This window comes from Geotrypetes seraphini, chromosome 13 (assembly GCF_902459505.1).
Source record: "Geotrypetes seraphini chromosome 13, aGeoSer1.1, whole genome shotgun sequence".
Classification (NCBI taxonomy): domain Eukaryota; kingdom Metazoa; phylum Chordata; class Amphibia; order Gymnophiona; family Dermophiidae; genus Geotrypetes; species Geotrypetes seraphini.
The window spans coordinates 74,253,806-74,280,833 of NC_047096.1; the positions used below are offsets into that span (position 1 = coordinate 74,253,806).

Genomic DNA, 27,028 nt, shown 5'->3' on the forward strand with positions numbered 1-27,028 from the left:
GTTTTATCGTCAGTGTGGGCCATCTTCGGTATGGGGTGGATTCTCTAAACAGATGAGTATTGGATAACTTTTTCTTCTTGTTGAGTGAGTTCGGTTCTGAGGCTTTTTCCTACCTCTTGGATTTTCCACCAGTTTATGAAACCACTGGGACTGAACTCACTTCGTAATCCTTTAGGATTGTAATCACCCTGCATACCACTTAGTAAGTGTGCTGATTGATTAATAAGAGGGCTTGTTTCACAAGGTTTTATTATACAGAATTTTCTTCTCTTTAGCCTTGCGCATTTTAGTCTGTAATCACCCAATAAAGCAACATATTTTTTGGAATATTTGATTAAACGCTTATCCTAAGATTGTAGTAGTAATTCACCAGTTACATAGTAACTAACTGACTATCTCAACACAAAGTGGGGAGCTTTTAATTAAGACTGTGTTTACGTTCGGTCAGAATGTTTGCTGCGGGAGACCATTCCTGGAATGGAAACCACAAACCGTCTGCCCTTCCTTGGGTTTCTTCCTCCCCTCCTTTTCTGCTTTAACATGGGTAGGGCGGAAGGAGGGATGTAGCCTTTGGTAGGAGAAGGGAGGGTGCCTTCTGCTGACTGATTCTAGTCTGGTTCATGCTTAATGCGCAGAAGGGATTAGAAGTGAATCAAGATCTCACATTGCAGTGTTAACCCTTGAAGCAATGCACATGAGGGCTTTGGAGCATTGGTTGTGGGTGTGGTATGCCAGGAAAAGTACCTAGATGGTATTTCATCTTTTTCTGCCTCATGTTCTTTTTTTTTTTTTTTTTTATAGCAGATGCACCCCCAACACAGATCCTTAAACTTGGATGGGCCAGCCAGCCAGCTCAGCCTGTATACATCCCCTTCGCTACCCAACATCTCTCTGGGACTACAAGCCACTGTCACAGTGACAAATTCACACCTCAATGTGAGTATGGCAAGATACACCCCCCCCCCCCCTTTCCTTAAAAGGTTTCCTTCAAAATTGTGCAGAACCTCATTCTTCCTGATTCATCTTAGTGATATCATACAGAATGTTGCAAGTCTGGTGAGAAGGGGACTCTATGGTCCATAACAAGGCTGTTTGAGATAGCAGGGGCATCAGAGTTTTATCTTGCTGTTCTTGACAGATGATGGAGTGAGCCTTCCCCTTAAGAAAGCCTAGATTGTATCTGGTAGTAGCTAGTGTGGCCTTGGTCTGTGTTGGACAGCAGTTAGAATGTTAATAATAATAATAATAACAGCTTATATACCGCAATACTGTGAAGTTCTATGCGGTTTACAAAGATTAAGCAAAGGTACAAATTGATTGAGTTTAAGAGGGGAGGAAGAAAGAGGGTTAATAGAACAGGAAATCCATTTTTGAGGAGAGAGTGATCAATAGAACAAGTTAATCGCTATAGAGGGGAGAGAGAAGAGAAGATCAGTTGTCTAGATGCTTTAGGAACAAGTGTGTTTTTAGACGTTTCCTAAATTCCCCATAAGTAGTGGGCGAAAGCAATTGTTCTAGGTCTTTACCCCATGATGCTGCTTGGTGCGAGAGAAGATGTTCATGGTGTATTTTCAGTTTACAACCTCTCACTGGGGGGGAAACGAAGTTGGAATGTGAGCTTCTCTTGTGTCTGTTGGCTGAGAAGACGAAAAGGTCAGTTATGTATTTAGGGGCAAGTCCGTGTAGTGCTTTGAAGCAGAAGCAGGCAAATTTAAACTTTACGCGTGCCTCCATTGGCAACCAATGCAGCTGCCGGTAGTAGGGTATCACGTGGTCAAACTTCCTCAGCCCAAAGATCAGTTTGACCGCTGCATTTTGCATCAATTGTAAACGTTGTAATTGTAAATGTTAGGGTGGCCACAGTGCATATTTGTGAGATGTAATTTATTTTATTTTATTTTTTCAATTTTCTATACCGTTCTCCCAGGGGAGCTCCGAACGGTTTACATGATTTGTGAGCTGGGTCAGTTTGCATCTTTTGTTTGTTCAGAAAACCGGTCTTGATGGTATTTCATGAGGATGGGTTGAGGATCACTGAGAGAATTTGGTATTTTCATTGCTGTCTCTCTCCCTGCACACAGACTTAGGCATAGGAGTTTGCTGTCTCTTTGGAGACAACAGGAATAAGCTAGCCTCCTCTTTGACCAGTATGTACCCAGAAAACACTGAGGACCAGATTTTCAAAACTGAAATCTGTCTTAAACGTGCTCGCTAAACCGGTTCCAGCTGGTTTAGTGTGCATGGATTTTAGTGTCTGATTATTAAAATGGATTGGTCTTCTCTGAGTTTTCAGGCAGCCTCCGATATTGCCATGCAAATGTAGTAGAACAAGATCATTACTATTAAAATGAGCACTCTGAGCGTTTCTCTAGAATCGACGAGTGATTCTCTAACCTCCTTAAGTCACATTTGCAGCCAAAACTTGCCGACAGGTCTGAGCTGTCGCCTTACTTTTGTGATCAGTGCCTGAGCACTGATTGGCTCAAGCACTGACAGGAAAGTAAGGCTTGACAACTCAGACTACCCCCACGCAAATTAAAATAAAAAGAACCAAAAACCCCAAATTGAAGATCGACAGGAGAGATGGCCACTCTCTCCTGCCGCGTCGCACAATCACGGCAGCGGGAGAGATGCCCGCTCCCTCCTGCCACCAAGCAGTGCCCTCGACACCCTTTACCTGGCAGCGGGAGAGATGCCTATTTCCTCCCGTCACCAAGCAGCGCCCCCCCTCCTGTCACCAAGCAACACCCCCCGACACTCCCTGTGCCTCTTACGACACTCCCCCACCGCTCCCTCCCCCTTACCTTATTTACGATGGCTGGTCGGAAGGATGCCTACACTCTCTGGCAAGCAGGCCCAAATAGCAGGCCTTTAAGTTTATTAAGTTTACTGCTTATCGAATAAGCGGTGTACATGATAAAGCTAAAATAAAATAAAAAAAGAGATACCAGATTCTACAGATTCCTATGTTTATGTAACAGAATGGAAGATTAGGTTCTTACCTGATTAATCTTCTTTAATACACATAGGAGTCTGTAAGGCCTATGCCTGCTTTCTGCCTTGGACAAATTTATAATCCCAAAATTTATAATCCCAAACTGGAGTTTTTCTCCTGTCAGTTGGAAGTACATGTAATCATGTATGACTAATAAAGCAATGAGTTTGTTGGGTTCCTGAGCTCCATTTGTGTTTGTGTTAATTACACACAGCAAGGTGGGTCATCAGTACATATATGTTATTAGTCCATGCTAATTATTGTTCTTTTTCATGAGTTACAGAGCAGAACAGACGTGTACTGTTATTTAGGGGAAGCTTCCCATTCCCCTACTTCTGCTTTCTTCTGTTATAGTGGATATTGATTGTTTTGGTACAAACTGAAGAGGGCACTATACTCCACTGGTGAAGGAGGAGCTGAAAGATATGATTGACATCCTTCTATGACAGTTTGTGACCTTCTGCAACAGTTTGTGACCAGAGGATATTCATGTAGAGTACAGATTTCTATGTGTATTAACAGAAAGAAGATTGTTCAGGTAAGATCCAAATCTTCCATTTTTCCTTGAAGTTGTTGTTGACTTTTTTGTCCTATTATTCTCTTGTTGCCCAGATAATGGCCTTGTTTTAAAGCTCAGATATCTGGCAATGCAGTCAATGCTTGCCTAAGATGCCCCTTTTGGTTTATGGAAACCTGCATGTGTTATGTGTGACACTCCTCCCAGGATCTCTGTTAGGGAATGTAAGTGGAAATCTGTAAATTTTAACGAATGGCCCCAGAGATGTGGAATTAGCTGCCAGAGGTGCTGTGAAGGAAACAAGCTAAAAGCTGTTCTGTAAAAGTTTGAAAACAAGGCTGTTCCCTAAGTAAGGGATGGTTTTAATGTACCGGAAGGAGATCAGCTGCTTTTGGGTGGCTTATGGAGAGAGGAGGTTTATGTTTTAGGGGTTAAAATTTTTTTTTTAATTTTTTTTTTGCATACTGGTGGTATAAAATAATTTTAAATAAATTGTTTTGGAAGGTGCCAATCTGTTGCACAGTGTGATACGATTTTGTTTAAAGAAACCTTTCCTTCTCTGGGTTTTTGATTTCTAAATAAACATGTCCTAGCTAGATCCTTGTGCAAGAGCTCAGTGGTCCCCCTAACCCCTTTTCTCATTTTCCCCCTCTGGCCACCTCGAGTGACGATGACAATTTGTCCCTTCTCCCTTAGGCTGCTCCGAAGCTGTCCTCGCAGCAGGAGGCGGAGAGGCAGGCCATCCAGTCACTGCGGCAGGGTGGAGCGTTGACGGGGAAATTCATGAGCACGTCGTCGTTGCCTGGCTGTATGCCCGCAGTGGCTCTGGAGGGTGAGGTGAACCCTCACGGACACCCATCGCTTTTACAGCATGTGCTTCTCCTTGAGCAGGCACGGCAACAAAACACACTAATAGCTGGTAAGTGAAGGGAAGAAAGCACGATAAGGGCTTCAGAGACACGTACTTAGCACGTCAATGATATACCGCCTTATCAGTATTCAAGGCGGTTTTACAAAGTTAAAACTACGCAGGAAACATTAAAATGAATAATACATCAAAACCTGCAACAGACAAACATGAAGCATTTAAAAGAAACAATAACTGACTGATACGAGAGGAGAAGGGGAGGAACTATGAAATTTGATGACGGGATAATCGCGCACGAGACACTAGCGCACCGACAATCCAGCGCTGACAATTCAGCGCAAGACAGAAGCGTGCCGCCGAAAAACTTATTTTTTAAGAGCTTTAATGCATAGTGATGTATAGACAAAATGGAACTTTTCCTGAAAAAAATTGGAAACTGTCCCCCACATCCCCCCCAACGGCAGCGCGAACACTATGCATTAAAATGTGTGTGTGGGGGGTTCCCCCCACACCCCCCGTCAGAGCTCTTAAAAAATAAGTTTTTTGGCGGCGCGCTTCTGTCTTGCGCGCCACTGACTATGAACCATGAAATTTGGATAGAAAAGAACAAACATGGAAAAGACGAAAGGCAGGGAAAACAAAAAGACCGGCTTATGGGCAGGTCTAGCATAATTGTAAAACATCCTTAAAAGGTCGATCAAAATTCAAAAGGATCTTTGAACAGGAATGTTTTTAGCCAGGAGTCAGTGGCACCTCTCCGCCATGCCACGCTCGCGCCAATCCTCCCCCTCCCACCTGGACCTCTGTAGATCTTCGCGCGCACGAACAATTTCTCCTGCCTGTTGCTCATGCCAGCCTGGTTCCCCTCTGAATCACTTCTGAGTCATGGGGCCAGGAAGTGTTTAGGTTTGTTTTATTTTATTTCTTCCATTTGTGCGTCGCACATACCTATACAAGCTCTAGGTGACATTACAGAGGAAGGGGCTAGAAGAGGGTAGGGAGGACAATGGAGGGCAGGAAGGAGTGGAGAGGAGAGAAGCATGAAGAATATTTCATAGAAATTCCTAACTGTACAGATAGGAGCACCATCTATGTAAATGATATCTAAATGAATTAAAGGAATATGCAAAAAGGAATAGAAGGGAAGAACCGTTAAACAATAGAATTCAAGGAAATTCAATTAATAAAATAAAAAGAATAGGGATACAAACAATGGAATAAAATTTAAAATAATTCATAAATGGAGAAAAATAAAATAAAATTATGTTTATTAAAAATCTTTATATTTGCCAAATGGGATCAAGGTGGTTAACAATATAATCCAATCAATGTAATGAAAAGAATTCCATTTAAAAAATAGGAAAAGCAAAGCAAAATAATAAACTAAATATCATACACCTATCATACAAAATATTGAATACATTCTTCAATAAAAATAAAATAAAGCAGGTTGGAGTACTGAATTCAAGTCTTACATATGCAAAAAGGCCAGTTGAAAGTAATGAGCCTTGAAATGCCTTTTAAAATTTAAGAAAGATTCCTCCTTTCTCAATTCTATGGGTAAACTATTCCATAGAATTGGAAACCAGAATAAAAAATGCACAGTTTCTAGTCGAGGCAAGATGAGCCTTTGATATATGAGGTATAGCTACTCTGTTATCATTCAATGATCTTAATAATCGCCTAGGCGCATAAAATAGAGGTCTGCACGGGAACGGGGATCGCGGGAATCCCGCAGGTCCCGCGGGAATCCCCCCCCTAACCCACAGGACTCACACGGGGACCCCCCTCTAGCCAACGGGACTCCCAAGGAGATGGAAGGCTTTGGAAGCAGGGTTCGTCCATATAATATAATGGACACGTCATCCTTAGTAAAAGAGGGGGTTTATAAGTTAATTACCTCAACAAAACAAAAAAAGGGTTCCACCAAAGAGATTCCACAAGGAAAACAGCAGCGGAAACACAAAAGAAACTGGAATTGATGATCCTGTCAGAAGTAATTGCTGCTTTTTATGGGGATGGGCGGGGATGGAGGTAATTCCTTGCGGGGATGGAGAGGATCCTGACGGGGACGGGTGGGGATGGAGAGGATCCTGGCAGGGACGGGTGGGGACGGAGAGGATCCTGGTGGGGACGGGCGGGGATGGGTGGGATTTCTGTCTCCGCGCAAATGTCTAGCATAAAATAACACTAAGTTGGAAAGATACGAAAGTTGTAATTCAAAGAGAGCTCTGTGTGCTAACATCAAGATCTTAAATTTAATCCGATATTCCATCGGTAACCAATGAAATTTCAAATACAAAGGAGTCACATGATCTCTAATACGTACATTACCTAACATCTGAATCGCAGCATTTTGCAACGTTTGTAAACGTTTTAATTGCCTTGCTTACACTAAATTACTGTAATCCAACTTAGATAGAGGGAAATCCAGCGCTGGCATGAGGAGCATGCTGGAGAAGTCACTCGCGCTGGCAAAGATTTAGAGGTACCAGGGGGGAGGGAGAACGGGAGTGTAGGGGGGTGCGGGGAGGTGCTACTGCCCCAGCCGCCTCCTACTCTTACTAGGCCACTGCCAGAAGCTTTGTGAAAAATCATATTGAAGTCTATGGATACCAGTGCCTGTGATTGGCCATCCTTTTAACTATGGCGCTTGGAGAAAATTTTTTGTGTACTGAGCAGGGTGTGGCTGTGGGAGCCAAAGTGCTCGGTTGGTGAGATTAATGGAGTCTATGGGAAACTAAGTTCCTGGAGCCTTTGAATGGTACTTGTTGCCCTCGCTGACATTACTGGGGCCCCGAGAAACTCTGAACCGATTACTACCACAGCTGCCTATTTCTGCGGGCTTTCCAGGTTTGGTGTACACATTTAGAAATAAGAAAGGGAGCTAGGTGGGGATCTCGTATGCTCATCTACCCAGTAAAGGCCACATGGTCCTTATCTGATGTCGGTTTCTGGCTACTGCATCTGTAGCAGTATGGACAGGATAAATGGGTAGATTGTCTTTTTCTACCACTCTCTACCTACCAGGGCTCTTCAGAAAGTTTCCACACATTCATATTTTTGCGGAAAATGGTTGGGACGGGAGAAGTGGTAAGAGAGAGTATCGTGGAATGTCATGTGACTAGTCAGGCAAGCCGGCTCACCTTGCAGGTAGTGACACAATTTGGTTTTGAGATATTTAATAAATAAAAACTTTTTGAAGATCCCTTGTACAGTGGTGCCTCACACAACGAACTTAATTGGTTCCAGGAGCAAGTTTGTTATGCGAAAAGTTCGTTATGTGAAACGCGTTTTCCCATAACAATACATGTTAAAAAAAATAATTCGTTCTGTAGCATAAAATATGCTAAGATGACATAAAAAAAGATAAATTTTTTGTTATTATTTTTATTTAGATACATCTAAAAACATAATTGTTTTTTAAAACAACACACATTTTTTAAATTTAAAGACAGACTAAGTAGAGTCTAATTTTACAGTGAGAGAGGGCAGAGTCTCAGCGGCAAAAACTGGGACTTAACTGTTCATTTTTTTTTTTTTTTCTAGCATCGGGGAAGCGGCGAGAGTAGCTCCGCCCCCCCCAACGCATCAGCAGTAGGCGCCGGGCCCCTGCGAGCCGACGGTCCGCCACTGCACAGGGAGCCAGGCGGAGAGAGGGCAGTTAAGCGCAGTGCCTGCGCGGAAGGATGCAGCTCGGGCGACTTCGTTGTGTGAAACGAAGTTCGTTGTAGGAAGCAAGACCTGAAGTTCGTTGTGCGCAGCGTTCGCTGTGCGAGGCGTTCGTTATGCGAGGCACCACTGTATATTAGAAACATAGAAACATGACGGCAGATAAAGGCCAAATGGCCCATCTAGTCTGCCCGTCCGCAGTAACCATTATCTCTCTCTCTCTTTCGGAGAGATCCCACGTGCCTATCCCAGGCCCTCTTGAATTCAGACACAGAAGTACATGGGCAGACATAGAACTCAAAATGCAGAAAAGAGTAAGAGCATTAAAAAGCAAGAATTCCTTGAGCGTGAGTAGAAGCCGAGCGCACTTATAAATGAGATTTTAATCTGCTCTAATAGGAATCTGGGATGGCGTGCCAGGCTTGGTCAGGCGTAAGAACTGTCCCTACTACTTGTACCATGCTTTTATTCAAGAACTGTGAGGCCACACGCCCACCTGCCTACCAGTTGATCTGCTGTTAACAAGCGACTGTGCTATGTGCCCCTTCCTTTTCTCCCGCTAGTGCCTCTCCACGGTCAGTCTCCGTTGGTGACAGGAGAGCGGATCGCCACCAGCATGTGGACGGTGAACAAATTGCCCCGGCATCGCCCACTGAGTCGCACGCAGTCCTCCCCTCTTCCCCAGAGCCCCCAGGCCCTGCAACAGCTGGTAATGCAACAACAGCACCAGCAGTTCCTGGAAAAGCAGAAGCAATACCAACAACAAATGCAGCTGGGCAAGGTGAGCAAGGAGGAAATGGTGAAGGCTGCATTTGATCTTCTTACTAATGCATTGCAGAGAGACTGTCTTATATTTGGCACCATTCTATTAATCTCAGCTTTCATTGATCACCTACACTACCATGATATATAAATGATAACTTCACAATTTCGTGTGTGCTTTAATAGTGAACGCAGACCCACAACTATAACCCAGTGAAAAATCACGGAGTAGCTGTGTATAGAGACCATCATTGCTTGTTCACAGTTTCTCCCACCAATACTATAGAACTTTTGTTCTAACAACACCAAGAGCTCCTCAATAAGGAACGAAAACAATTTATCTTAGTATATGGTGGTAATGTGACCATTAGAGAATGACACGGTGGCGGTTTACCCGCGGCCACCGCATTTTAGCCGCGGGTCACCGCCGAAAACGGGGAAGAAAACTAGCAGTCGCTGCGGCGATGGGGACAAGGCCATTCACCGCCCGCGGGGCGGTGAATGGGACTTGTCCCCGCAGTGAGGCATGAAGGATCGCGCGGCCCCCGCAGCTCACACCCGCCTGCCCAATCGATTCTAGTGTTTAGCCAGCTCTCTCCCTTCTCCTCACCTTAGTTTGTAGATTTTCTTTTTTGGCGACCCGCACGCTATCAAAGAGCCGCTGCTGCTCAGTTTCGATCTTCTGCTCTGACGCAACCGGAAACAGGAAGTTGCAGCAGAGCAGAAGATTGAACACTGAGCAGCCGCGCGTGTGCGGCTCTTTGGGAAAGCGTGCAGGTCGCTGAAAAAGAAAGCCTGCAAATTAAGGTGAGGAGAAGGGAGAGAACTGGCTAAACACTAGGATCGATTGGGCAGGCGGGTGGGGGCTGCGAGGACCGTGCGATCACCCGTGTTCCCGGCTCAGACTGTAAGGAGGGAGTGAAAGGGAAAAGGATTCTGGGCCAAGGTGATGAAAACGGAAAGAAAAACCCACAGCAGGAAAGAAAGGGAAGGACAGGCAGGTGAGCCAGATGCTAGAAGCAGGGGGGGGGGGAAAGAAAGAGGGAAAAAAGCTAGATGGGGTTGAAAAGAAGAGACACACTGGTATGGAAGAGGAAGATAGGGGAAATCTGGACACAGGAAGGTAACAGAAAGAGGGGAAATTATGTGCATGGGGCATAGGGACAGAGACAAAAAGGGGACATGCCATGGGGATGGTATATGGACACAGGGGGGGGGCAATGGCAGATACATAGGGGAGATATTAGAAAAGTATATAAAATCGTACCCGTTTGAGGCTTTTATGTATGCAGCGGTGACAGTGACGGGGCGGTGAATGGGGTTGCAGTGGCGGTGACGGGGCGGTGAATGGGGTGGCAGTGGCGGTGACGGGGCGGTGAAGGGAATGACGGTGACGGGGCGGTGCAGAGGATGGTGAGACGGGGACGGGGCGGTGACGGGGACCAATTTTTTCACCGTGTCATTCTCTAGTGACCATTACAGCTGCTCCGGGCACTTCCTTAATCACCTTAACTGAACAGGTACATATTCACTATTAAGCACATGCTAGATTGTGAAGTTATCACTTATATATTTATATATCATGGTAGTGTAGGTGATCAATGAAAGTTGAGATATTGTGCATCACCTTTTATTATTTAAGTTCCCTTGCTTAGTGAGTACCATTCTATTAATGCAATAAACAATCTTGGAAATATAGTCATAAAAGAGCTTCAGAATATTCACAAAAGAGAAGTCTGTGTTTAATAATACAAACATTAATTAACATACAACATCCCTAATCTTTATTGTATAAGCAGATCACATCATAAATATAACGACATTCACAATCCCCAGACACACAAACCTGCTAAAACCACCCTGAAATATTCAATCCTAAACAGGAGATCTTTTTTTTTTTTTAACAAAAGTTCAAGAAATTTCTTTTCACAAATGGTTAGTTCAATTTCCAAACTTCAGATGAAAGTCCAAAACCACTATGTTGTACTCATAGTAAAACTTCTATTGGATCAAATTATAACCTGTCTTGCTCTACACCAGGGGTGTCAAAGCCCCTCCTCGAAGGCCACAATCCAGTCTGGTTTTCAGGATTTCCCCAATGAATATGCATGAGATCTATTAGCATACAATGAAAGCCGTGCATGCATATAGATCTCATGCATATTCATTGGGGAAATCCTGAAAACCCGACTGGATTGCGGCCCTCAAGGAGGAACTTTGACACCTGTGCTCTACACCAAGCTATGTTTCACGAAGAGCGTCATGAGGAAACAAGTCTCATTGTGTTTGGTTCCACAGGTCAGTTAACCTTATTGAAATGATCTTTTTCGACAGCCATGACAGGCAATCTCCTCAGCCTGCCTACTATTCGGAAGGCTAAATCTGAATGTAAAAAAAAAAAAATCTCCTATTCAGGATTGAATATTTCAGGGTTGTTTTTTGGGGTGGTTTTAGCAGGTTTGTGTGTCCGGGGATTGTAAATATCATTATATTTATGATGTGATATGCTTCATTTTTTCAATCAAGTTCCTTATATTCAACTTGATGTATTTGATCTGTTCTATGTATTACTTTTTTTCCCTGCCATGCCGCTGTTTTCTGCATTATATTGTAAATGCTTTCTGTCCATTATTCTAATTTGTATTTTATCTGCATCCCATGTATTAGCTCACCTTGTTGTGAACCGCCTAGAACTTTTTCGGTATGGCGGTATATAAGAATAAAATTATTATTATTATACAATAAAGATAGGAAGTATAGCATAGGCTGGTTTTCTTTTTCTGTTGACCTGGCAGTTTCTTCTTCCTTTTCATGCATTTCAAATTCAGTGGGGGAACAGGGCTAGATTCAGCACTATGAGTGTTCATTTGCAGCTACATAGAAATGATCCCTCTATTCTGTCTTCTCTCCCAAATTGCTCCAGTTCTCATTAAAGCCTAGGACCACACACTAGGGTTCCTTCTGGAACCCTGCAAACATTGTTCCTAAATCCAGTAACTAAATATCACTAATGCACTTAAGACATCCCCCATCCCTAAGGGCTGGAATAGTCCTCCATTGCAGCCTGACCCGGAAAGTGGAAACCAGCCACTGAGCCAGCTAAAACACTTTTAGAGCTAATGCCCAGGCATCTGTTGTCTGTGACCCTTGAATTCCTCAGATAGCGTTTCAAGAAGTTCCACCTTTCCTTGAGTGCCTGATGCCATGCATGTAGGAATTGGGTTGGTAGGGGTGGCTGATGTGTGTGTTGAATTTCGAGCTCTTGCACTGGCTCGCTGTCTAATCTGAAAGATGCTCAGCTCTTCCGTTTTCATAACTGCGTCTCCTTTTCTGACATCCTTTTTTTAAGATTCTTACCAAAACGGGCGAATTGCCCCGTCAGCCTACAACCCATCCTGAGGAGACGGAGGAAGAGCTGACGGAGCAGCTGGACATGCCAAGAGACCGAGCTGGCCTGGCACAGGGGGTGTTTGTGGTGGATGGCGGGACAGAGAGTGAGGGCACGCAGGATGATCTGGAGGAGGAAGAGGATGAGGATTGTATCCAGGTGAAGGATGAGGCCGAAGAGAGCGCGGACGAAACAGAGCTGCTTGGGCCTCCCGAGCTGGGGGAGCCGAACTTGAATTTCAAGCAGGTGATTGTCCTGTTACTGCGGACAGAACAAGGGACAAAAACTGCCTTAATTTCATTATCACATCTTTGCTCTCTTCTCATCATCTTGTCCCCCTCCCCTCCCTTCCACTGGCTGCTCCTCAGCCTCCCCACCTGTTCCTCATCTTCAACTGCTCCAGCCTTCCCCTTTCCAAAACATTTAGCCCCACTCACACTGGTGACAGAGTGTGAATTCTGAATGGATCTCGCTATAATCCATGTGTGTGAAATCAACCTTGAGTGTAAGGGAGAAGAATAGCCATATTTTGTATTCAAGGCACAGGTCTGTTCATTGAGAAGTGAATGAGTCAGACTGGAGTGACTCACTCCGTCTCCCTCCCACCTTCCTCTTGATACCCAAACTCTGAGTCATCCAACACTTTCCTCGCTTCTCACATCACTGACCTGCTCTTTGTTTGGACCCTAAGAGCTTCATTTCCCAAAGACCGTTTAGCTGTGTGTTCTGAAATAATGAAAAATTTCAAGAGGGAGGGAGAGAAACAGTAAGGGAAAGAGGCTTTTGTCTGTTTTAGTCATGTTTCTTGTGTAAAAAGGGGGTGGGGGTGGGGAGTACTGTGATGAGAGAACAGAGGAGAGAGGGACACTGGTCCTAATTAAGAGCTTTCAGCAGCTGGGAACTCTGCAGCTCATATATACTGAACTAAGTTATATAGCTGGGCCAGAGGAGATAAATTATTGAGGTGAGGTGCTGCCAGCAGCATCTTAGGGGAAGAGAAAGTCTGCAGTGCCCAGTGTCGTTTCATTTTCATTTAAAAAACCATCTGAGCACCTGCCTTTCCTGTCCCATGCTGCTGGGGTGTCCACCGCTGACGGACTTGTGGTTTTGAGATTGGTGACGTCCAAATACCCCTTAATTGTTCCCTGAATTCTGTTGCAGATGTTTCCCGACAGTCAGTCACTGCAGCAGCTTCAGATGTACCAGACTTCACTCAACATGGGTACAATGCCACACCAGGTACTGAGCCGCACCCAGTCTTCGCCCGCCGCCACAACCAGCACAAAGAGTGCTGCACCCGAAATGCCAGTCAAGCACCTTTTCACTACGGGTGAGGGCTCCTTCATCTTTGAGTTCGGCCTTTCTTCCTCCTCCTCGCCATCATTCTTGGGTTTCTGGGTCAGGCTCAAATTTCCACCTTTCAGAAATAGGCCTAGGCTAAGCAGTGTAGAGCACAGGCCTTGTCTGGTTTTGTGCTAGGTGTTTATACTGTGTAGTGCAGACTGATTCTTTTCTCCATAATTTTCCAATCTTGCTCTCCCTCATCTCTCACCAGGTGTAGTTTATGACACCTTCATGCTAAAGCATCAGTGCACATGTGGGAACACGAACAATCACCCAGAGCATTCGGGGCGAATCCAGAGCATTTGGTCCAGGTTACAGGAAACTGGTTTACTGAGCAAATGTGAGGTAAGGGCTTGCATTCCAGAAAAGACCGCACAAAACTGCAAATCGAGACACGCCAGAGGCATTCAGATACCTCGGAAATGTAAATGAGGCAGAAGTGTTAAGTCTGTTTCGGTGAACAAAAAAGCTCTGGAGCAAGGGGGACATGATGTGGATGAGGAAAGGCGGTAGACTCAAAAGAGTGGTTGTGTGGAGAATCCCTAGTAGTGGGAGCGAAGTCAGCTGAAGCTAAAGATTGTTGGACCCTGAATTTGCAGTGGGAGGTAAAAGTGAGCAAAGATGGATGAACGCTGTGGTCTTTTTTTAGTCATCCTTGCCTGTTTTCTTTATGATCATTAAAGCTAGTTGCATTTTGACTGCTTATATTTCATTTTGTTTCCTGCTGTGCTGTTCTATATCCCTGTGCACTTGTGGAAGGAGAGGGAGAGTAAATGAGAAGGAAATTAGAGAGAGGAGATGTAAAGATGATGTCTTGTGACCAGAACAGTGAACTCAATCCTAGGCCTTTCTCGCCTCTCCCGGACCCCCCCCCCCCCCCCCAGCAAATGGAAAGTGTTCACCTTGTTACTAGTGGTGTCTGAACCATTCTCTGAATGGGCTCTTTATCAGAGGATGGGGGCAGTGTCCATCCTGACACAGGCACAGTTTGAAGGACAAACCAAGGCCTCCAGTGCTGCCGCAGCACCCGTTCTTATAATATTTCATATAAAGTTTTTTTTCTTTATTACCTAGCGAATCCGGGGCAGGAAAGCAACTCTTGACGAGATACAGACAGTCCATTCAGAACACCACACCTTACTTTATGGAACCAGTCCTCTAAACCGGCAGAAGTTGGATAGCAAAAAGCTGCTAGGTGAGTCTCTGTGTACTAGAATGTAATAATAATAACTTTATTCTTGTATACCGCATTACCATGGAAGTTCTATGCGGTTAACAGATGAAGAGACTGTACATTTACAGCGAAGTTACATTTTCGGCGACGCTGCATTTACAGTGAAGTTAATTTTTACAGCTAGGTTACATTTGCAATGAAATTACATTTGCTGTAAGTTACATACAGCGATATTACATACAGCAGTGTTACATACGGCGGTGATACATGCTGCAGTGTTCGATAAGGCAGAGCAGAGACATTTAGTATGGGGAGTAATGAAGAAGGGATAATTAGTTAGATTGAGTGATCCATTTTGTTAAGTCATTTAGTGGGATCCATTTTGTTAAGTCATTTAGTGGCTAACAGGATTGGAGGAGTCGGAGAGTCTGGAGGTAAGTCGGAATTAGAGGAGGAGGCTAGTAAGAGGGGGGAGAAGTTAGAGGAATTTGTCAAAAAGGTAGGTTTTGATTGACTTCCTGAACATTTGGTAGGGGGGGGAATTGGAGATGAGGGTTGTGAGGCATTTGTTCCATTTGCCCACTTGGAATGCTAGGGTTCTGTCGAAGAATTTCTTGTAGAGGCAGCCCTTCAGGGAAGGAAAGGAAAACAGGCAGGTGTATTCAGAAACACACACTGATTCCTGCCCATGAGGCAAATCTTCCTTCACCACACATGCCCGGTTAACCCATATGTTACTTTTCTAACTTCAGGGCCCATGACGCAGAAGATGTATGCAGTGCTACCCTGTGGTGGGATTGGGGTAAGTTTTCATGCTTTATTCTGCATCCGGCGGCATTGTTTCTTTTGTGTTTGTTTTATGTGATCCCTGTCATGCTGTGTGGTTACTGCTGACAGCAGAGGAAATGTTCAGGTAAATTGGCCAAATACCAGGTGAAACCCAGAGATAAGAAAGAGCAGACTTTTTTTTGTGTTGACAGTGCCCTCATTTTGTTCTGTCTGAGCAGGTGGACAGCGACACCGTCTGGAATGACCTACATTCCTCCAGTGCCGTGCGTATGGCTGTGGGCTGTTTGGTGGAACTGGCATTCAAAGTGGCCTCAGGAGAGCTTAAGGTGTGCATTCTCTCCCTCCTGGCTTTTTCCTTTGCTCTCTGACGTGCAAAGGAGCCCCTGAGTCTCTCCTGTACTTTCTTGTTTTATCTTGCTAGGAGTTAGAGGCCAGGAAAACCAAGGTGTTTTTTTTATAGAAAAACCTTTAACTCTTTAAGTAATTTTGATATATTAGAAGCTTAGAGGTCAGAGGTTAACTGGACCGAACTATCTATTGTCTGAGTCACCTATTTAAAATGACTCTTCCATTTGATTTTTTGTGTAGCCAGGAGTTGATTCTGACAGAAGGTACATTCTTTTGAAAAAATAAACCAATATAATAAGTAATTGGAATCTTCTCCTTACCTTTCTTTGTAGAATGGATTTGCAGTCATTCGACCCCCAGGGCATCATGCCGAGGAGTCTTCAGCCATGTGAGTGTGTAGCCACATGCCGCACTGTTGGTTGGCTTGGACAGGGAGAAGTCGAAGCAGTTGTGGTTTTAGCTTCTTGAAAAGAGGCAGTATGCCCATGTTTTGTTGTTCTTTTCGGTCATTTTGAACAATATTGACTGGGATATGAGATTGGTTAAGGAGAGCTGTAACTCGCCTTGTCAGCTGAAGGACAAGGAAAGATGATGGGGAAGGAGCTGCCTGCTCACACTTGCTAAAGTGAATTCTCCTCTCTTCATTAGGGGTTTCTGTTTCTTCAACTCCATTGCTATCGCCGCCAAACTTCTTCAACAAAAGCTAAATGTGGGGAAAATTCTGATTGTGGACTGGGTAAGCCTGATGTGTCATTTCTACATTGGGGTATGAGCAATGAGGAGCGATATGCTTTCCTATATTTCTGCCGCTTCTTGAGGTCCCTGTCCCACTTTGAAGTGCGCAAGTCCTTGATAACGGAGGGATAACCAGTTGAGAGCGACACTGACACCGACACACAGAAGGCATCTTCCCAGGGATACATGTACTCTAGTGCAGTGTTTCTCAACTCGGTCCTGGAGTACCCCCTTGCTTTCAAGATATGCATAATGAATATGCATGGGAAAGAAATTTGCATAGAATGGAGGCAATGCATGCAAATCAAGTTCACGCAAATTCAGTGTGGATATCCTGAAAAGCTGACTGGCAGGACCAAGTTGAGAAACACTGCTCTAGTGCAGCAGCTGGGGTAGATGCTTGAATTTACAGGAGCCTACATTTTTTACCCTTCTACAGATGCACACAGGCACTTACACTGTATATAACATTTGTCCCATTCTGTAGGAAACATACATTATGAGTGCAGATCCTTTCTCCCTCTCTACAAGTATGCAGATATTGGCATACAGTTAACACACGGGAACATATGTACATGCAGGAGGAGGAGCAAAGACTGAAACCATTCTGCCAAGCATAGAAGCACATTTGAAATGCAGCCAGCAATAAAGCACTTTCCTTGTAAGCTGTCACTGTAACATAAATTCTGCTTTCTGAGAAAAAAAGGCATTATTGGAGTAGAGTGTTTAGTAAGAGAAATCTATATAAAGAATACTCCTTGCCCCTGTTTATTCCCACCACTTGCCATGTACTAGAGATGCCTTATAAGTCTAATATCTTAGGCACGCTGTTGGAGGAGGGGAGATGAAAATCATGACCTGTGAAGTAAATGGAGTTGTTAGCGTTCAGGACTGTGCACTTGATTCAAATGACTGCACTGTCTCTGTCCTGTCTTTAATCACAGGGAGGTCAAGTGATTTGCTCAAGGTCGCTTATTGAGATGAGGGCGAAGGAAGTAAATTTCAGAGGACTCCAGATTTCCTGCTCTGCCGGACTGTTGACCTTACTGCATTGAGGAAAACATTTTCTCAGGGGGGGTTTTCTATTTAAAGAGTTCAAAGGGAAAGGCCCAAATAGTCAAGGGAGTAGAAAACCATTCTTAGCTTTTTCAAGAGCGATCCAGAACATCTGAATCCCTCTTTTTGCCATGTAATTTTGAGATTTGAATTCTGGCTACTTTCATAAGGATTCATGATGAGAAACGGAGCATGAAGTGAGGCAGAAAAATACCTGGAAGCTGTTTGCTGTTGTCAAGTTCCTATATTTCTTTATTGCCCTTGCTTGTACCCCATTTTCAATTCCCTCTGATGCCCTGGCATCGATTTTCTCACCTGTGACAGATTGTTTGCAGCCCTTTCCTCACAAGACTAGTCTAGAATCTGTGGGTTATGCCTGTCAACCAGTGGATGGAGACAGAAGAAAAAAAAAAAAGAGAAATCTTGTTTGCTTTACCCAATAAGGGTCGCTTGCAGCCTCATTTCAGGTAGAACAACTCTATAATTTTGCTTCCTGGCCATTGTGTACTTTGAAGTCACCAACCAGTTTCCAAGGTTGGGCAGATTGCTTTTTAGGTTTCAGATAAGGCAAACCAACTGAAGTAATGTTTCATCAATATATACTGTATATTATATACTCGAATATAAACCTGGATTTTTGGCCCAGAAAAATGGCCCCAAACTGGGGGGTCTCAGTTTATATTTGAATCTTCCCCTTCTCAGAGTCATCACAGGCCTCTCCATGGGCCTGCCTTAATCCCTGCTGGTCCAGTGGTGAGCCAGGGCAAGAGTGATCCTCCTATGCTCCTGCCTCATGTAGTCTTACTACTCAAAATGGCTTTTTAGAAGCGCTCATAATGAACGCGCTGAAGACACGCACACAACGCCATATAAAAACGGCAGCCTCAGGCCCTTTTTGTGCTCCTTTTATTTCTTGTTCTTTTTTTTCTTATATTTTCTCACAGCTCACCAGCTATATCAAGAGAGCAGACCCCAAGGAAGTGACGTCATCCTGCCGAATGGCTGCTTAGAGCAGGAGCTTCGTCGGGGCTTTTGTGCAATATTGAGCATTGGGCTTCCAGAACATGTTTTCTGCCGATATCTTGGGGAAGTTGTGCTCCCTTTGCCATGGCAACTCGGATACGACTTGAAAAATATAAATATTTCAGTGAAGCTGAGGACAAACCGAGCTCTGCGGGAGGAACGGTGGAGAAAAAAAGATGGCGACGGGGCCGTTGACCCTCTCGGAGTCTGAAGATGAGGGTATCACTGATCAGATGGGGGACAATTGCGAAGCGCCTAAGAAATCCATGACCGCATGGTTCCAGGAGTTGAAAGCCGAGATTATTGGAGTTCGAGGCGATGTTAAAGTGACGTTAGCGGAGCTCCGATCAGAGGTCAGTGAGCTGGGAGCAAGAGTGTCGGCCTCGGAAGATCACGTGGTGACCCTTTCTGCCTCAGTGTCCGCCACTAAAGATAACACGGATAGACTCTCCACTGAGTTACAGTATCTCCAGAATCAGGTTCACGACCTTGAGAATCGATCTCTGCACTATAACTTGCGCTTCAAGGGTATACCTGAAATCGAAGCTTAAGGAGACTGCAAGGCGGTAGTGCGTGATTTTTGTGAGCACCTCCTGCGGGCGGATGGAGCTGAAATACCTGATTCTATTGTGCTAGTGCGGGCCCATCGCAGTTTGGGACCGGTGCGGGGTCAGAGCACCAGAGACATAATCGCCTGCTTTGGGGAGTTTCCTTTGAAGGAGTGCCTTTTGTTGGCGGGCCACCGACAAGCAACGCTCCGGTGGAAAGATCTTACTGTGTGAGTTTTCCAGGACCTTGCTTGGTCTACACTACAGAAGCGCAGAGCGTTTAAGGATGTTACTCAAGTTTTGCGCATTGGGGGACCATAAATATCGCTGGCTCTTTCCTTTTGGACTGTGGTTGACCATTAATGGTACCTCTAAGTGTGTGAGCACAGCGGCAGAAGCATGGGCGGAAATGAGAGCCATGGGATGTGAGAGTGTGATGGCCGGTTCTCCAGCCCCAGTGGTGGCGTCTACGTCTCAGCAGAGCGGGACTTGGCAAACTGCTTTGCGCTCTGGCAAGAAACCTGCTAAGCCTGTGACTTGAGAACTCATGACTGCTGACTTAATGGTTTTGTTATTTTCCTGTACTGAATGTTCTAGTTTTATTTCAGCTTCCTACTTATGCCTTTCTCATAACAGGGTAGGTGTGTGAGACTGCTGGGTTCCTAGACAGCCCCCTGGAGCCTGTGCTGTGTTCTCTATGAGTTGTGACCTCTATGACTATTTAGATTTGAGGTTGCTCGGGCTTGGGCTATCTCTGGGTGGGCTATGGTTGTGTGTCTGCGGTTTGCTTCGTTGAGGGAGTGCTTGGTGTTGGGGTGCGGGAAGGGCTCTTGTGGGGCGGCAGTTTGTGGATGTGTGAGTAGGGTTTGGCTGTAAGTTTTAATTGTTTTCTTAGTTGAGTGCTGATTGCCTTTGGAGGAGGATTGCTTTCTGCATACTGGTGAATCCTGGCAATCAGGGTTTAGCGCAGTGCCGGGGAGGGGGGTGGGGTCTTGGGGGCTAGGGAGGGGGTGGAGAAGGGAGTAAGGTTGGTAAGCTTTTTACTGTGGGTTCTTGGAATGTTAATGGGCTCAATAGTCCGGGTAAGCGCAGTATTGTGTATCGTTGAAGTGGGACGTTTGTTTACTTCAGGAAACTCACCTGAGACCATGGGATGTGGCTGTTTTACGTTTATCATATTTTGATCAGGTATGGACTCACCAGGGACAGCATTCGGGTAAAAAGGTGGGTGGCCTTGCCATATTCATCAGAAAGGGGTTGGGACTTGTTGTGAACCAAGTTTATCGAGATGCTGGTGGCTTCTCTACAAGGGCATTCCATCACTATCATCAACCTTTATGGTCCAAATGTAGGTCAGGCTGGATTCTATGATTCTTTTAGAGCAGACTTGGTGGGATTTGTACAGGGTTCTATTTATCTTGGTGGGGATTTTAATGTTACTCCTGATGTGCCGGTCCACGGTGTGATCGATGCGGCGTTATCTTGGAGCCAGCTCCCTCTTCCTCACTGATTCAGTGAACAAAGCCACGGGCAGTGGCTCCTATGCGCGTCTTGCGTCTGGACCGGAAGCCTTGGCTTCCAGATGAGGCACGGGATGCGCAAGGAGCCACTGCCCACAGCTTTGTGCACTGCATCAGTGAGGAAGAGGGAGCCGGCCTGAAGATAACACCGGGGGCGGCATAAAATGGCCAGGCAGGAGCAGGCCAGAAGGTAAGGCATAGCATGGAAGGAGGGAGACAACAAAGGTAGGGGGGAATGATTTTATTTTTGAATTTAGTGATTGAATTATGTCAATTTTGAGAATTTACATCTGCTGTCAGTGTGCTTTGTGTAGTTTAATTTTGTGGTTAACCGTTATGTGTTGTTAATAAGATTATATTGTGTATCTGTGAAAAATGAATGGAAAAAATAGTGTTACAATTAGTACTATTATGGAGACGGGATCTGGGGGTTGAGATTGGGTAGAGATGGGCAGGGTCTGGCCCACGACTTAGCCCAGTATTTTTCAACTGCCATTCCGCGGACTGATGCCGGTCCACAAAATAATTATTTTATTTCTGCCGGTCCAAAGGTGAAGAACACTGATCTAGAGATAGATGACGATCTAGTCAGTGGTCTCAAACTCAAACCCTTTGCAGGGCAACTTTTTAGATTTGGTGGTACTTGGAGGGCCTCAGAAAAAATAGTTAATGTTTTATTAAAGAAATGACAATTTTGCGTGAGGTAAAACTCTTTATAGTTTATAAATCTTTCCTTTTGGCTGAGTCTTAATAATAATATTGTCATTTATAGCTAGAGACACTGTTTTATTTTACTTTTGTGATTATGATAAACATACCGAGGGTCTCAAAATAGTACCTGGCGGACCGCATGTAGCCCCTGGGCCACAAGTTTGAGACCACTGATCTAGTGTTACACAAAAGAAACTGTTGAAAATCTGTTTTTTTTTTTCTTCAAACCTCTTGGCATCCTCCACAAGTGGAAACATTCCAATCTAATAATCAAAACCGGGGCATGATCTGAGATTACAAGTGGGTCTATCTCTACTTCCAACACCCAAAAGAAAAGATGATCTGTCACTAAGATAGGGCTCGACAAACCCCAGGCACCAGGTTGCCATAACAACTAAAATATCTGACCTAGTGCTTGGGGTTTGCAAGCTGTCATATTACAAAAATGTCTCAGCAGCTCTCCTAACCCTTCTTCCTTGCATGTCTAATGGGCCTCCATCTTCCACTCTTCGCAGATCCAAGCACCTCTCTCACATCTGCTTTCCCTTCCCCCGGTGCTTCTGACCTGTTTCGCTGGTTGCAGCAGTGGTAAACACACGCAGTCTGAAGCCTGCCCTGGAACCTTTCCTCCACCGTAGACTTCCCCTCACGAATGCAACTTCCTGTTTGTGAGGGGTGGGCTATGGCAGTGGAAAGGTTCTAGGGCCGGCTGCAGGCAGTATGTGTTTATCGCTGCTGCAACCTGCAAAACAGGTCTGAAGCGCCAGGGGAAGGGGGGGGGAGATGTGGGAGGAGTTCTTGGACCTATGGAAGGGAGGGAGATGGAGTCCCATTAGACCTGCAAAGAAGGAGGGGCAGGGAGGAGGAGCAGGAAAAGTACTTCAAGAATGGGAGGAGGTGGGAGTCAGGGAAGATACAGAACTTGTGGGGAGTTCAGGAGAGATGGTAGACTGGCAGGGAAGGGGACAAGAGAATCTGGAACTGCAATGGAGGGAAAGGAACTTGTGAGTGAATGCTGGACTTGCAGGAGGAGAGGCTAAGAGAAAATATAGACCTTCAGGAGGTGAGGGAGAAGGGAGAGATGCCAAACTACTGAGGAGAATGAGTGAGAGATAGGGGAGAGAGATGCTAGATTGACAAAGAGGGTATTAGTGGGGGGAAGACGGAATAGAAGGAAAAGAGAGAGAGATGCTGTCCTGGGGGGGATAGAGGGGAGATGCTGGATGCTGAGTGGTGAGGAGAGACAGATACTGGACCATGTGGGAAGAATAGGAAAGATGCTGGGCCATGTTGGGTGGGGAGCATAGAGAGAGAGAAACCGAACATAGGCAGGGATTGTGACACAGAAGAGAGATTCGAGGGTGTGCTGAAAAGTTCGCAGCCCAACCAAGAAGCGAATGACGTGGAGCCATGGAATTTACACATTAATCTGCATATTCACCCCTAAGTTCAACACACTTGGCACACTATGTCTGAAGTTTCTGTAACCCTACCAGAAAAAATACACTGATGAGAGGAGAGGGGAGACATGGAGACGTTCAAATATGTCACAGGCCGTATCGCGGTGGAAGAGGATCTCTTTTTCCTTAAAGGACCCACGGCAACAAGAGGGCATCCGTTGAAAATCAGGGGTGGGAGATTTCATGGCGACACCAGAAAATATTTCTTCACCAAAAGGGTGGTTGACCGCTGGAATAATCTTCCACAACAGGTAATTGAGGCCAGCAGCGTGCCAGATTTTAAGAAAAGATGGGATTGGCACGTGGGATCTCTTCATGGAGGTAGTTAGGGGGTGGGCCATTAGTTTGGGCAGACTAGATGGGCCGTCATGTTTCTATGTTTCTGGTCACTGAAATGCTGTTACGCTGCTGCAGTCACCTCGGAATCATCTGAAAATTCTCGCCCTTTCAAACTCTTCTTAAGGTTTGGAAACAGAAAATAGTCAGATGAAGCAAGATCGGGTGAGTAGGGTGGATGGTCGAAGCATCAAAACATCCATCGTTTTGCCAACCTTGTGAGCAGGTGCATTGTCTTGTAAAATGGGAACTCCTTTCCACAGCATCCCTCTCCTTCTTTTTTCAATGCCTCCTTTATTCGGCACAGCAAGCCTTCCTAATCCCAGAACACTGTGGCCATGACCTTTCCTGCTGCCTTTTGGGTCTTGAATTTCTTTGGCATTGGAGAACCTAAGTGCTGCCATTGCATGGACTGTTGCTTTGTCAGGATCATAGTGGTGTAACCACGTTTCATCAACAGTAACTAGTCTACAAACTCCTGAGTGGAGTAGAACAGGTACAAGTGGATCTATTTTTCACACTGTCAGAAATTCCAAAGACTAGGGGGACACTCGATGAAGTTACAGGGAAATACTTTTAAAACCAATAGGAGGAAATATTTTTTCACTCAGAGAATAGTTATGCTCTGGAACGCATTGCCTGAGGTTGTGGTAAGAGTGGATAGCGTAGCTGGTTTTAAGAAAGGTTTGGACAAGTTCCTGGAGGAAAAGCCCATAGTCTGTTATTGAGAGAGCCACTGCTTGCCCTGGATCTGGTAGCATAGAATGTTGCTAATCTTTGGGTTTTGGCCAGGTACTAGTGACCTGGATTGGCCACAGTGAGAATGGGCTACTGGGCTTGTTGGACCTTTGGTCTGACCCAGTAAGGCTATTCTTTTGTTCTTATTCCAAAATGCTGGCACCAGATCACTGAAAATGCTGCAAAATGCACCATTCGCTCAATGTTATTTCTTGTCAGCATTCAAACATTTGGGCATCTACTTGGCTGGCAGCTTCTGCATACCCAGCTGCTTGTAGATGTCTGTAGTGTCTCAGAAATTGTTTTAGCTGATATTCGCCGATCTGCCAAAATCAAGTCGTGGACATGGTGAACAATTCCAGGAGCTAGAACATAAGAAGTTGCCCCCGCTGAGTCAGACCAGAGGTCCATCTTGCTCAGCGGTCCGCTCCCGCGGCGGCCCATCAGGCCTAGTGCCTGAACAGTGGTCCCTGATTAATTTTGTAACTTACCTCTAATCCCATCCCTTTAATCTACCTTTACTCTTATCTGTACCCCTCAATCCCTTTGTCTTCCAAGTACCTATCCAAAGCTTCTTTGAACCCCTGTAGCGTGCTCCTGTTTATCACATCCTCTGGTAGCGCGTTCCATGTATCCACCACTCTCTGTGTGAAAAAGAACTTCCTAGCGTTTGTTCTAAACTTCTCCCCTTTCAATTTCTCTGAGTGCCCCCTTGTACTTGTTGATCCCCTTAATTTGAAAAATCTGTCCCTGTCTATTTTTTCTATGCCCTTCATGATCTTGAAGGTTTCTATCATGTCTCCTCTAAGTCTCCGCTTTTCCAGGGAGAAAAGCCCCAGCTTTTTCAGTCTGTCATTATATGAGAGGTCCTCCATGCCCTTTATTAGCTTAGTTGCTCTTCTCTGGACCCTCTCAAGTACCTCCATGTCCTTCTTGAGGTACGGCGACCAGAACTGAACACAGTACTCCAGGTGCGGGCGCACCATAGCACGATACAGTGGCAGTTGACATTGTTTGAGGCCTCAAAGATCTTGCTCCATCTTCAGTGTCAGAATCTCCACACTGAAAGTTTGCTTCTTCACTGTGGAATATGATGGGCATTTGTCACTCAATGTTTTCTTTGGAGTTTTCTTCTACAGGAATAGGAACTTTGATGGCTTGGAGTTCCATACTTGAAAATTCCACACTTTTCATTGACATGGCTTAGTCAAAGATCTGAAACAATGCAAAAACATAGCATTACAATTCTGCAAATTGGCACTTTGCAAAATAAAATAATACTTTTCAGCTACAGTGGCAAAATAACACTCAGAATTTAGGAAGTTGGGCTGAAAACTGTTCGGCACCCTCTTGTAGTGGGCATGGAGGGAGCCTAGGGACATGGACATAGGGGGGAATGCTGGACAGGGAGAGGGTAGAGGCACAGAGGACCAGTGCTGAATTGTGGAGAGGGTGGTGAGTGGTGGGACACAGAAGGGAAATGCTGGACATGGTGGAGAGCATAGGATCAGGGAGATGGATGAAATTGACATGGGTGGGGTGAATAGAGACACAAAAAGGTGATAGTGAATGAATGAGGGTAGGGATACAGAATGAAGATGTTGGAGGAAGATGGTGAACATGGGAGCAAGATAGGGACAGGAGCAAAGAGGGAAGAAATCTCATATGGACAGAAGACCTTGGCAAGAAAGTTAAGAGAAAACAGAAGAAGAAACCAGAAAAGGGACCAATAAGATTTAAAAAAAAAATCAAATGACCAGACAAGAAAGGTAGAAAAATAGTTTTATTTTCTATTTAGTGATATGAAAATGTCAGTTTTTGGAATGTTCAACTGCTAGAGCTGGTACTAGGCATGGATGAGTTCCATGACAGAAATTTGTGAGGGGACCCTCAAAGCTCTGTACCAGGCATGGGGTCCCCTCTGGCCAAGGAATCATATACAGTTGCCTTGATTGCACCCCCACTCCCTCCCCTCCTTGTATCCCTCCCTCCCAAAATATTCACTGTGAACAGTATTGGAGAGGTGGGGAAGGAGAAGCGAGAGAAGCCTCAGCTTCAGATCCCTGGCTGGCTCCTAGATTTAATAAAGAATTTGTTGAGGCCTACACCTATAAATATATTGGATATATAGGTATAGGCCTTAATAAATTCTTTATTAAATCTAGGAGCCAGCCAGGGGTCTGAAGCTGAGGCTTCTCTCCCTTCTCCTTCCCCACCCCTCCAATACAGTGAATATTTTTGGAGGAAGGAGTACAAGGAGGAGAGGGAGTGGGGTGCAATACATCTACATCTATTGGGGTATATCTATCTATCTATCTTCTATCTATATATAAAATCCAGATATCTATATATAAAATCCAGATAGATATATATGTTCCCTTTCTAATGTGGGTCCAGTAAGCCGAGCTACCAAAATATGAATAGCCATACTAGGTTAGATCAATGGTTTATCCAGCCCACTATCCTATTTCCAAAAGTGGCCAATCCAGGTCACAAATACCAGATAGCTCGCCATTCTCTTGACAGTTTATAACTTTTTTTTTTTTTTTTTAAACTGGCAATGTGTATTTTTAAAAACATCAACTCGAGCAAAATGGAAAACAGATGGTCCATTCTTTTTGTCATTCAAAATACTGAACATCTAAAGCTGCATGGTGTCTTTATTGGGTGGAACGTGCAGGATTTCTTTTTTCTCTGTCTCCATCCGCTGGTTCCCCAACATAAAGCTCAGGTTTTGGACTGGTCTGGTGGGACTAAGGGAAAGAAAATTAACAGGTAAGACTTAAAACCAATGCGCCTACCCTGGAACTTGGATAGAGAAATTAACTGGTAATTTTAGCGATCCTTGGTTTTTGCAGGCTTTTCTCATCTCTGTGTGCGCTGCTGTGTGTTAATGTTAATGGAATTGTGCTGTTCCCTTCACTATACATCATCATCCATTCTTCACCATGCAAACTCCATTATCAAATGATTGCTGTGGATATTTCTTCTTTAATGTTTAGTATCATATAGAGGGGCAAGGTTTCAGCAGGGATGCACAGTTC

General features: G+C 44.8%; 1 protein-coding gene across 6 annotated transcripts in view; it reads left to right on the forward strand.

Moving 5' to 3' along the window:
• The window catches only part of HDAC5 (histone deacetylase 5), a 205,341-nt gene that overhangs the window by 154,038 nt on the left and 24,275 nt on the right, over positions 1–27,028 (forward strand). For 4 of the 6 annotated variants that reach the window (XM_033917883.1, XM_033917884.1, XM_033917878.1 and 1 more), the window contains 11 exons: positions 802–936; positions 4,209–4,431; positions 8,616–8,833; positions 12,164–12,448; positions 13,364–13,532; positions 13,758–13,891; positions 14,621–14,741; positions 15,473–15,522; positions 15,728–15,835; positions 16,190–16,245; positions 16,506–16,593. In XM_033917883.1, the coding sequence (XP_033773774.1) occupies positions 802–936; positions 4,209–4,431; positions 8,616–8,833; positions 12,164–12,448; positions 13,364–13,532; positions 13,758–13,891; positions 14,621–14,741; positions 15,473–15,522; positions 15,728–15,835; positions 16,190–16,245; positions 16,506–16,593 (1,587 nt within the window). The remainder of the gene's footprint in view (positions 1–801; positions 937–4,208; positions 4,432–8,615; positions 8,834–12,163; positions 12,449–13,363; positions 13,533–13,757; positions 13,892–14,620; positions 14,742–15,472; positions 15,523–15,727; positions 15,836–16,189; positions 16,246–16,505; positions 16,594–27,028) is intronic. The other 2 variants (XM_033917880.1, XM_033917881.1) reach the window with 1 other exon arrangement.